This window comes from Podarcis melisellensis (genome assembly GCF_964234715.1).
Source record: "Podarcis melisellensis genome assembly, chromosome: 3".
Taxonomy (NCBI): Eukaryota; Metazoa; Chordata; class Lepidosauria; order Squamata; family Lacertidae; genus Podarcis; species Podarcis melisellensis.
In genome coordinates, this window is record NC_138530.1 from 63,037,885 (window position 1) to 63,050,693 (window position 12,809).

The following is a 12,809-nucleotide window of genomic DNA, read 5'->3' on the forward strand; positions in this document are numbered from 1 at the left end:
TTTATCATCTTCCCAGTGACTTCATATCAATTTATTCATTTTACAAGAACCAAGTTGTTTATTTGTCTGGTGGTCAGTTTGATGAAGTCATCCTTGGATGAGAATGTCAAGCCTTCTCGTCAATGTGTCATCTTCATGCTTTCTGTCAATAAACATTTGTCAATTGAGGCAAAGCATAATGTATAGTTAGGTTGTGGTAAAGAGCTGAATTCACAATGTGCATCACTTATGAAAATATTTTGTTCCTAAAGGAAGTTCATTTATTCTTACAGTTAGGGCTACCATCAAAACTAATCAAATGCAGAACTCAGGAATTGCTTAAAAAAAAAATGGCATAATTTCTTGAATCCACTTTATTTTTTCTCTGGGATGTATGGATGTTAGGGGAGTGGTAGTACCTCTGGTGGGGGGCACATTGTGTTCCTTCTGGAGTATTTCTCCACCTTTGGTCCCACCCTGCAGTCAGTTCTCACCTGTGGCTCATGTGACAGCAACCATGCCCCAGCTTTAGCCTGGCCGTCTAAGCCAGGTAAGGGTAGCTGATGGGCCTCAAACCCTTGGTGAGTTAGGACCTTCCCCTGTGTGCAAAGTTGTACAGGCTCTGATGTATTGATACCAATAGTGGGTCCAGTGGTCATGAAGGCAGTTTCTGTATATGCTGTAGACGGAAGCGAAGGGCAGATGAGGCTCATCAACCTAGGAGATGGAATACTGTAATCCTAAACCTCCACTGTCTTGTGGGATAGCTTTGGGAGAAGAAAGGGCTAAGGAGTATATCCTACAAAAATATGCAGTGGTGTCCCTAAGACTCTTGGATGGCATCTTAAACGCCTCCTTATGGCAACTCCTACAGCCAAGATGGTGCTTAACATATTGCTTTCCTTTCCTTTGGATCACATCAGTGATGCCAAGAGGGGGGGTTGTTGTCTGGGCACCCCAGGACCTCCATACACCCTGCCCATACATCCTGGGAAGGTCACTTCAGTGCTCCTCACTTCATTTGCCTTCTTCTAAACTTAATCAAAGAGGCATATGGAATAAATATGCATGTCTAATAATAGCTCAGGCTTTTAAGGTCAGCTAGTTTCATGTGCAACAACCATCTGCATGCAGAATGATGAATCCTTCAATATTCAATTTTTAATAATAAAAATTCATCTCTGGTTCCAGATCAGTAGAAATAAGATAAGGTTTCTTTGGGAAGTTTTGAAACAGGACTGTTAAATTCCAATGATAGAAGCAGGCAAGGAAGTTGGATCCCCTAAACATCCTTATAATTGCCCCCTGGTTTGAATCTAAAAAGAACAAGGTGTATTATACTCTGTGGAGCTCCCCCACTTGCTAGCTCCCACTGCAGCTTCTTATATTCCCTCTCCACAAAGTTCCTCCTGAAGGTCAGAGAACCCTCCCAAACAGCATGAGATGTGGTACAGAGAGTTGGAGCAGGAGGGGAGTCAGTGGAAATTGGGGTGAGGAAGGTTTGTTCAAGCCCAACCACATTCCACCAGTAAGCACAGACGAGTTGAGGGGATTCTTTGCATCACAAGCACAGTATGCCTTCAGGCTGGGTCTTGTTGATTCTCACAGGCAACTAGTTAACTTTAGAAACTTATTTAAAAATATTTAAATGATAAAATGAAGACAGAAGTTATAAGCCCAGGTCTGGAGCACGTATTAAATTATGTGAATTTGGGAATGTGCCCATATACAGTCGTACCTTGGAAGTAGAACAGAATCCATTCCAGAAGTTCCTGCAGCCAATCGGAAGCCGCAGAAGCCCCGTTGGATGTTCGACTTCCAAAAATAGTTCAAAAACCAGAGCACTCAGTTCCGGGTTTCAAATGTTTGGGAGCCAATTTGTTCGGGAGCCAAGGCATTTGAGATCCAAAGTACAACTCTATATGATCTTGACTAGTGCCCAGTCTCCAGTTACTCTGTTGTGGCTTTCAAAATGGGGCGACTGATGCAGTGTGACTGTACCCCAGGTGCTTCTACATGTTGGCACCCAAAGTATGTGTAAAACACACAGCAGCACACATAAGAGAGACTGAAATGTGATGGGCCAGGTGGAACTTTGCTAAAATCCCTAGCCTCAGATACAGGAAAACAAATTGAAAACAGCTTTTCAAAATAAGTGAGATTTAAAGATAAATTTTAAAGAGAAGATCGAGTTGACTTTTATGGACAGAGTGGGGAAGACTGATATCTATTAGATATGCCATCTGGACTGTTAGAGACAATGACAGAGGCATGATTGCAAATGTATTATAGTGACGTCATATGTCATAAGCAAAATTGTATGTGGCAGATAAAGTGGGACTTCCCAGACTACTTTTGACTGTCTTGACTCTTGATGAAAGTGGCACGCTGATGTCTTTTCAAAGCAAGTGTCACAGTCAAGATGACAAATTTCGACTCCTGGGTGGGTGGGAGGGGGACATCCTTAATTTGGATCATCAAAGGGTGCCTCTTATGGACAGCTATTGCATTTGCCTGATAAAAGTGTTGTACAGTGGTACCTCGGGTTACATAACGCTTCAGGTTACAGACTCTGCTAACCCAGAAATAGTGCTTCAGGTTAAGAACTTTGCTTCAGGATGAGAACAGAAATTGTGCTCCGGCGGTGCGGCAGCAGCAGGAGGCCCCATTAGCTAAGGTGGTGCTTCAGGTTAAGAACAGTTTCAGGTTAAGGACGGACATCCGGAACGAATTAAGTACTTAACCTGAGGTACCACTGTATCTATGAAACCTGACGGGAATGTGATAGCAGCTGTGTATAAGGAGGCCACCAATAAAAAGCTTTCATGATGTTTTCCTCCCCCGATTGCAATATTGAAAACAAGCTTGTGGTTATAAACACTGCTGCAGCTGATGCTTGAAACTTTGTTGTAGGATAAACGGTCTGTTCCCTTCCACAACACTTGCAAATGTAAGAGACTCTGGTCTCAGACAGGAGTTCTACCATGGTGGCTCATTAGTCCCTGTGCCCCCTGAAATTAAATGATACCCTTGGGCAAAATCTAAATTAAGTTACTGTGAAAAACTAAAAATAGAACACATTGCATCCCTTTGCTTCTTGCTGTAGGATTGACTATTTTCTTGCACCTAAGAAAGTGGGACATTTTTGGTCTCCAAGGAAGTTAGCTTGTTTCCTTGGAGACTGTTTCCTTTAGACACATCAGAGTTGCTGAGGGGATGCCTTCTCTGCTTACCTTGGCAACCATGAATCGCTTAATACTCTGCCCATGAATGCAGGCCTTTCAGTGCATTAGCCCTCGCCCGCAGGTATAAACATTCTTTCATGAAGAAAAAAAAAGGTTGACGGGACTGTATGCTACATAGATTTCATTTTTAAAAACGATAAACAAAAGCATATTATCCAACAGAATAATTCCATGAAAACATGTTAGCTGTGAAGCTGAGGCATGCCTTTTATTGTGCAGATCCTAAATATGATCAAATGTCCGATTCCATGACCAGCAGCCATATTGTGCTACGGCCATGAAGAAAAGGACCATGGGAAAGCTTAATGGGATGTTTTGTGGCTTCTATAAAATGGGATACCATGGGTGATGTTTACGAGGAAGACAGCTGCAAAGGAAGAGCAGGACTCCCGCTGGTCTTTCTTACTGGTGTGAGGTTTGAAGAAGTTGAGGGCAGCAAAGGTATGACTGAATAGTCTTACCAGCCGTACGACTTCACTGGCATTTTTTTTAAATGTCTCAGTAGGCAAACACTACAGGCAAAATTCTCAAAATATTTACCAATTCACAGTCCTTATACTGGAATAAAAAGGGATTTGTTGTTCTCTTCCAGTAAAGAAGGCAGTTGAAAAGGGGCTGCATCAAAAATAATCCACTCTCCTCCCTTTAGTAAACTGGAATTTGATGCAATACTGTATCAGTCATGGGGCTTACATTACATTTTCTAAATGAGTTAGCCGTTCCCGTAACTTCATGAATACTTTACCAGGGCAGGGGGTGGTGAGAGTTAAAAAAACATAATAGTCATAATAGCTCCTTTGTACCTTCTAAGTGGAAGATGTCCATATTGCACAAGCAAAACACAAGGAGAAAACTTGTATGGCTGGTGTGTGTGTGTGTGTGTGTTTCTGCCTATGAGTTAGGGGTACTCTCATTTTGACTCAAGAAAATCTCTATTTTATAATTGAAATTGGGGAAAATAAATACAGTAAGTGGACAGAAGTACAAAGATTCACAAAATGTTTAGAGGTACGCGTACCCCTGCATCCCCCCAGAAAAGAGCACTGGCCAGTATGAATGTTATTAGAACCTAAAACAGATAGTACCTATGCTTGAGAAAACAGCCAGAAAGTGAGTTGTGCACTTGTGATAGTATTGATTTGATCTTGTCAATTCTCGGATTTTAGACTTCTGTTCAAAATAAGCTTCTTGTGGGAAAAAAGAGCCAACTACACAAGTTTCCATGGTGTCTAGACTGAAGGTAGTCGATAAAAAAAGAAGACCCCTGAAGGGTCGGACCATATGTTCATCTCGTTCAGCATCCATTTTCCTAAATTGGACAGCCAGATTCTGAAAGCAATATTAATTCCCCACTTGCCTCTGCAGCAGCTGATAATGGCACATTTATTATCATAAAAGCCTCTCTAGGTATCATAGGTAAAAACCATCAATGTAATTTCACCAATATTATTTTAGTTATTGAACGTATCCATTAATACTAAAGGACTGGCCTTTTTTGTCAAGCCCCTTCCTATTAATCTCTAACATGGAAAGTGCCTTTTTAACTGATGCAAAAAGCAAAAGATCATGGCTTTCTGTATTAGCTTATCTGGCAATTTTATAATTCACCAGCACCGCCTAGCCAAGGCACTCAAGATGCTGCATACAATCCAGAAACACAAATCCTATTAATAATGATGGGACGATAGCAGTCAAATTCTTGGGTTTACAAATTTTGCTTCTTTGCACCAACTCTTCTACCCAAAGAGCTTATTGTTGGTCATTAGTTGGGCCTTGGAAAAAAATAACATTGTGAGCTGTTGAGACATAAGCAAGCACTCCATACAAGAGGCGGTCTGATGCAAGCAACGCTCCATTAGGTCAGAGTTGCAAGATTCCATGGATAAATCCATTTAAAATGGATTCCTCTCCTATCATCAGCAACTTGGGGATCAGAGCATGTAAGTCAGGGATAGCCAACATGGCACCTGGCAATAGGAGGATGGGAGTCGTTATCCTAAACATCCAAAAGGCACCGCATTGGTTACCCTTGATGTGAGCCCAGCATTGCCAAATAAAGCATGACGAGCACAAACACACCAAGAGACTCCAAGGGTGATCTATCAACACCATAAAAATTGGAGGCTTTGGTGATCCTCTTCACTTCCCAGATGGAATGTGAACATGCCAGAAGGAGAAGGAGAAGGAGAAGATAGACAGTAACTCCTAAACCTAGCTAGGAACTAGGTACCAAAACAAGATGAGCAATTTTGCTGGCATCCTCCCCAAACAGGAAGCATTATACTGATAGAGAAAACATTTCATTTTCATGAATTTTCTTCTCACAGTTACACACATTTTTCATTCCTTCTTTAGAACCTAAAGTTGTTCCATGTGTATTTTTAGCAAGTTCATCTGCAAAATAGTGTAACTAACACACCCAATTAACACAACAACATTTTTCTTTGGTAGTCTCTGTAGGACATACCAATAACCTCAGGATGCACTCCCTTTCTTTTCTCCCTCTGCCCCTTAGTGTCACCTCCTCTTCAACTGCTTTGTACAGAATTGGCTTCCTCCCAGTAATACATCAGGCTGGCACCATCGCACTTCAAATGATGTCCCAACTGGAAGGTTGCCCATTGCCTTGTGAGTGCCAACAATTAATCCAGCAGCCTGGGCCATTTATGTGGCACACGTTCAACTCCTCTTTACTGTTTTCTTAAGGCTTTGCGGAACAAAGCTCTGTGCTCATTGCTTGGGAAATTAAGGGAATAATGGCACTAAGTTGCCACTGAGGTTGCAATCCTGAAAGTGTTTCTTTTGTTGTCATGACTCATAAACAGTCAAATAGTCACAATATTGCAGGCTTTTCCCATGACTGACATGCACAAGAGAGTCCACTTCACAAAGGGCTCTTGACCTCTTCCTTGAGCATTCAGCTTGATTGACTTGTGGGCTGTTTGTATGTCAGCATTCAACACTTGCATTTCCCCATCACTTTCCTAAATGCAAAAATCCCATTGGAAAAAAGTGGATTTGTTGCACTAGGGCAACAGAGCACTTTTATTCATTTCAATTATGCAAACCTCAGTTTCCAGGTTATGATTGAATCCCTCCTGCAAAATGATGACACCCTGGAGACACACACAATTATTTGTGCAATATGCATCCCTTCATGTTTGTGCTCACTGTTGGAGATCTACAAAATGCAGAGCTGCATTTGCAGAGTTGCAGAATCTTCTAGAAAACTGTGCTTGCTACTAATCAGCAATAAGCAGGTGTTTGAAACTGTCAACACTGCCTCATCCACAAAAGGTGGGTATTAGTGTCAGTAGCTCAGGAGGATTCCAACCAAAAAGACATTTTAAATAGCTGCTGGTGCCCTGTAGGTGCCGGTGGCAACCTGTTGGGAATAGAGAAATGGCCAGATCCATGTGCAATTAGTAAACATTCTGTTGAGCCAGTCCAGTAAGAAAAGTGCTCAAGGAGAAAAAGACTATGACATCCGTGCTATAATTTTGTCAAACCTTGAATTAAATTCTTGCAGCTTTAATTCCTTATGTGAAACATTCTATCAATGAAAAATATTTACAATCCCTATCACTCTACTGCTAAAAATCTGAAGAGTAATTTCATTTTTGTAATTCATAAAAAGGAGCAGATATTGAAAGATTCTTATCTTGGTTTCCTCACCCATAGCCCAGTGATTAAGAAATTGGTCAATAAATTGGATTTTGAAGCCTTAAGCGTTCGTATTGAGAAAGCAAAAGATCTCTGGCATCTCCTCCAGGACGATGAAGGAGAGAAAGGAAGGATAACAAACAGAACGACTGAAGGATCAGTCAGCATTCGCCGACTGGCACTTGAGCTGGCAGCAGGTGGATTTTCCTTGGAGGCTATTAATTTTGTAAGTCAAACCCTTCACGATCCCATTTTCTTTTCATGGCTGCATGGCACCAGTCCAAAATCTCTGGTTGCATTTCCTGAGATGATCACTTTCACCCACGCCCCTTGAAATATTTATATACTTATATGATACTTTCCAGAGGCTGGGGCACTTTGACAGTGAAGAGCTAAACATAAAGCTGTAGAGACGGATATCCTTGCTATGACTTTAATCTTCCATACCTAGGCTTACTGTACCATGTATGATCCAAAACATCATATATGCCTTGGAGATAATAAAAACCAAAGTTCGTTTGGCCTAGTTGTTTTCAGCTGAGAGTAGCATTAGTAGAATGAGAGAGTATCAAATGGCACTAGTATTTAGTATAAATTATATACAGCAGGTATTTGGCAGGTAAGGCAGATTATAAGGTCAGATCTTTTCATTGACACATACAGTAAGTCAGGTCAATTCAGATGTTTTTTCTCTCTTAACCATTTTGCTTCTTATTCATAAACTCTTCAGTTCTCACTATCTTCATAGAAAAGGATATAGGTCACATTTCCTTCTATTACAAAACAGATATAGGGCTTTATTGACCCTTTATTTTATTTTGTACATTAACTGACTGTACTCTTATTATGTCCATACAAACATATTCTAACAACTACCATTTTGGAGCAGGTGAAAGATTGAACTAACTTGGTACTCTATAGCTGAAAACAGAGAAACACTGCTTCACTGGTTTTGAATCTTTTCATAATGACGCCAAAAGCTTTTCCAATGCCAAAGATCGTTCAGCTGATGCTACAATGAGCTTCCTACAGTGGTCACTTTTCTGAGGAACTGAAGCCACATCACAGCACGTGGCTTGTATCAGGAACGCCAGCTTGCCCTCACTATTAAGGGGCCGATGTCAGATGTCATGCACCACGTGACACTACGCACTGAGGTAGAGCACAGCAACATTGGCGCTCAATATTGATGGGGTCTGATCCCCTCCTTAAGAATTTCAGGGGAGCCCAAAGTGCGCCCCCCCAACTGGCACACCAGGCTTGTATCCAATGTTAGTCATACTCAGATTAGTCCTGTTAAGATTAATGATCATGACTAATCTAGATATGTTAATGTCAATGGGTCTACTCTATTTAGTTGGCTACATGCATGCTTCCTTGGACTTATTGTGCATTATTTCACATTATTGACAATCTTATCTGCCATTCTTTTGCCCTCCGTTTCTCACGCCAGAACTCTTATTGGTCTTCTGCAATCTGTTCTCTGCAATCTCAAGCACATAGTGGTAGCCCAATCCTATGAGCTGCTGCTGCACTGACATGGTAGCTCATAAGGTCAGATGCAGGAGCTCTAGCATTTTCACATGGAATACAATGCTTCAGCTGCACCATTGCTGGCAAAGTGAAAGCCACCAGCACTTGCAACAACAGCTTCAAGGATGCTACTAGCCCAGAGACAGAAAGAAGAAGTCGTCCCTACCAGAGAGGAATGGCAAACCAAGCTGTTGGACTATGCCGAAATGGCAAAGCTGACTGGAAAACTCTGGAACCAAGGGGACAAAAGCTTTATAAAGGAATGGAAAAAATTATAAGTTATTTAGGAGACCACTGTAAGCAGATAGAAACACTGGCAGGATTTTGATTCTACTTGAAGTGTAACAAATACCATGGACAATATGGATTGCGATAATATTTAGAGTATGGAAGAATATGCAGTTGCCCATGTTTAAAATGGGACGCCATGGAGGTGGGGGGGGAGTCGCGACATTTGGAGTAATCTCTGTATATGGATATCTGTTCAGATTATTACAACTTTGTATTTGTAAAATCAAATAAAAATGACCCCCCCCCCAAAAAAAAGCTACCAGCACTCGTTGGCTAATGCTTTCTGTGCTAATCATGTATGTGACATCCCAAAAATGAAAGTGGATGTGATTATGATCAACTATCATTTCTATTATTATTTTATTTTTTGATGCACAGAGTGCTTTGCAATTCATACCTCATTTATTCTTGCAATGACCCGTTGGTGGGTTAGGTTGGCTGATTATGACTTTTTCCAGGCCACCCAGTGAGCTTCGTAGCTGAGCAACTACTTGAACCTGAGTAACCCACTGTGACCAATTTCAAATTATACCGTATCCAATGCACCACATTACAATTCCTAAGCACAACCTCGTGCTTCCTTTTAAACCCTGTTCCAAGGATTTTATCTGGCAAGCAGAGTGGAAATGGCAGCTTTGAACCATTTACCAGGAAACGGATCCAGCTGTAGTGGTAGCAACACAAATCACAGCCAATCAATAGGATTGGAACGTAAAGCTACAATTCTCAACTCAGTCCTTGAACTGTCCAAACAGAAGCCAATTGGACATGTCAACTGGAGTAAGTAGGTCAGAAGGAGGAGGAGATGGAAGAGGAAGAGGAAGTGGAAGTGGAAGAAGAACCTTTGCAATGCAGGAATATTCAGCTGCCCCATACAGGGATTGAACCTGCAACCTTGGAAAGGAGGAGGAGGAGGAGGGATGCTAAGGATCATAACAACTAGCAATCTGAATGAAATGTGAAGAGAACTTGTAGACACTTTTTTAAAAAGTCACCACTTTGTAGGAAGAGAGAGGAAAGCTTTAATATAATCCCCAAGCCCCCTGCTTTTTGATTTAATGGAAGGAAAAACAACAACTGTGAAAGTCAAAACCACTGGGTTCAGCTTCATCGGCCAGCTCCTAAAAATAGGCCTGCTTTCTTACGGAAAGGTATACAAAGTAGAAGAGAAAAAAACAGGCAATTTGAACGAAACTTCTCCAAGTCGTCTGAATTTGGTGCCAAGCATACAGGGCAGGATGATAGTTAAGAGGCCTCCTGTCCCATTTTTGGATCTTTAAAGGCACTAGTGACTAAATACTCCATGCTGGGAAGCAACCATGGAAAATAACTTGATCTTCAGTGAACAAGCAGTCTAATCATTTTAACCATTCTTTGAGGTTTGCTTTTATGTAATTCAGCTTAATGACTTTAGCAGGCTCCTTCATCAGGGTTTTGTTTTCACATACTGAATGATCACTGGCCTATGTGGTGGTTAAAAGCAGAACAGTAGAATTCCAAATCCTATCTGGATACAACCTTTTGGAGAATCCAAAATGTACTCTGCTTCATTCTTGGGCATCTCTGCTAACTGCTCCAAAATAGCCTTTGCATAATCTTTTTTTCAGTAGTTCCATGCTGAGGGGAAAGGGAGCTATTTCTCCATTGGTGCAGATTTTCATTCTAAACACACATCTATACACACATTCGGTTTTTCCAGCATATATTCTCATGAGCTGGGCTTTGGTCATTACATGATAAAAACGTTTCCCCCTTCAAATTTAGGGGCAGCTATCAAGAAGCAAGCACAGCAACCAACAAGTAAAACAGAATGTAACCAGGTTGACATGGAATTTTTCCTGCTAGGCCTATGCTCATGGTACTTCTAAATATACCAACATAGGTTCTTGGATAAATAAAAATCCACAGCCTTCTTAAAGAATTGACAGGATCTGTAGCAGGCTAGTGAGAATTGTTTAACTTCAGTCCCACTCTCCAATGTAGCAATTATGGATGAGGAGCTGGTAGGCATTTCTAGCTATCACACTTCTATGTCTGACAACCCAACCCTAATCCAAAGTCCCTGAAGAGTTGCTAGCACTTCTTCAGTACTCCTGGCTCCTCTAGGTGCATTGAGGGAGCCCTGTCTATGGCAGTGGTGGACATTGGGATCTCAAATGACAAAATTTGATGCACCCCCACCTGTTAGTTGTGGTGCCCCCAAGGCACTGCACCCTACTAGATCAGGGCATATATGTTGCTAAGTCCATTGTGTGACATCGTCAAGCAAAATTATAAGAGGTTCCATGCATTTCTAACTAAGAATCTATGAAACCAACTTTCATAATGTTAAAGCTCTCTTTGAAATTTTCTTCTCAGGCCCTGCAGAAGTTCAACCGCGGAAAAGCAGGTGTTCTATCTTTCCTGGATTTTGTTACCTACATCCCCTTGTTTGTCGAAATCCACGAGGGCATAGTTCAGAATCCTCTTTCACTAGTCCCAAACACTATTCCAGATCTGGAAGATGAGCTTCATATGAGTGTGATTTAGAAACACAGAACTGCAAGGTGAATCCAGCAATGCAAGAAGACCCAGATATGGAAATCTCATATATATATATAAGAATTTGCTTAAAGTTACTGTTGATTGGTGTACAAACCTCAAATAACGTTGTTGTAGTCAGTGCTGATCATTAGAGATTCCCAGTGCAATAGAGACTTAGGTGAAATTTGTGGTAAGATTGTTCTACTTTCTTCAAAGACTATATATGATTCAATATATTTAGTTACATTATTACCCTATACAGTGGTACCTCGGTTTTCGAATGTCTCTGTTGACGAATATTTCAGTTTTTGAACGCCGTAAACCCAGAAGTGAATGCTTCGGTTTTCGAACACACCTTGGAAGTCGAATATGCTACACGGCTTCCTCTGAGTGCAAGATCCTAGCTGTCGACTGTCGAGTTTTCAGTTTTTGAACGTTTCAGAATTCAAACGGTCTTCTGGAATGAATTACATTAAAAAACTGAGGTACCACTGTACTCATGTACTGGGTAATATTTTCATGAAACATCTGCTTCCTTGTAAGACTAGATCAGCTTAACTCCAGTAACATTCACAGAACCAATAACAGCTCTTTAAATTCAAATTAATACTTTAATATACTGTACTATCATTGGCACACAGTATTTTTCTGTTCCCAAAACAACTTCTGTTTGCCCTTTAGCAAAGTTATCTTAACTACATAATTGTTTAATTACTTCTAGCACAATAAAATTCATAGTTTTAATAATCAATATACATATTGGCATGGCTTTTATGTTATTTCCTATATATGTGTGTTTGTGTTTGTGTGTGTACCTTTATGATTAAAACAATGAATGCAATCCTATGCAATTTTTCTCAAAAGTTAATCCCACTCAACTCGAATGGTACTTACTACTGAGTTTGTGTGTATAGGATTGCAGCCTAAGACACAAAAAAATTGTTTATGAGCATTTTTTTCTTTTTGTAAAAGGCATATGTATCTGTCAGGTGCCGGCGTGGTTGCTCGAGAGCGAACAGGCAAGACTCCCACCAGTCTTTTCCAGGCTTTATATCTGTACAAAACCTTTACAGTGCACACCGTCTCAAGTCCATGTCTGCTCAATCGCTAGCAGAATCTGGCAGTGGGTGGTCCTTAAACTTTCCCCAGCAGAGTAGTCTCTTGACCCCCATCCTACGCCTTCCCTCTCTGCGCGTAAACCGACTGTGCAGAGAGGGTGTGGGCAAAGGGGGACCTGCCTCCCTCCCCCTTTGCTCATGCACGGTGTTTTGGCTCTCTCTTGCATCCTCCGAGCCCTACATCTCTTCCCCACTAGAGGCGGGGCTTCCCTCCTCCGCAGAGGAAGTGCTGCTTCTCAGGAGCTTTGGAGGCTCCCTGTAACCCAACTGCCCTTCCACCTCTCACCTCTGAGCTGATGGCAGTTCCCTGACAGTGTCTATAAATAATAGTTTGGTGTCAAGACATTTTCCCCATCACAACTGTTTGGGCTGCTTTGCTGACAGGGGAGAGAAAATGAATATATTATCTAATAGTTTCAGCTTGATGGGATTTAACAAATTTGCCCATCTCTGTTTC

General features: G+C 41.3%; 1 protein-coding gene across 1 annotated transcript in view; it reads left to right on the forward strand.

Moving 5' to 3' along the window:
* Nucleotides 1-11,596, forward strand: part of LOC309366303 (uncharacterized protein) — a gene marked incomplete at its 5' end in the record, with an annotated part of 130,252 nt that extends 118,656 nt beyond the window's left edge. Inside the window, 2 exons of the mRNA XM_081904754.1 lie at nucleotides 6,906-7,113; nucleotides 11,070-11,596. Coding sequence (XP_081760880.1) covers nucleotides 6,906-7,113; nucleotides 11,070-11,240 — 379 coding nt within the window. The 3' untranslated portion in view covers nucleotides 11,241-11,596. The remainder of the gene's footprint in view (nucleotides 1-6,905; nucleotides 7,114-11,069) is intronic.
* Between the last annotated feature and the right edge of the window lie 1,213 nt (nucleotides 11,597-12,809).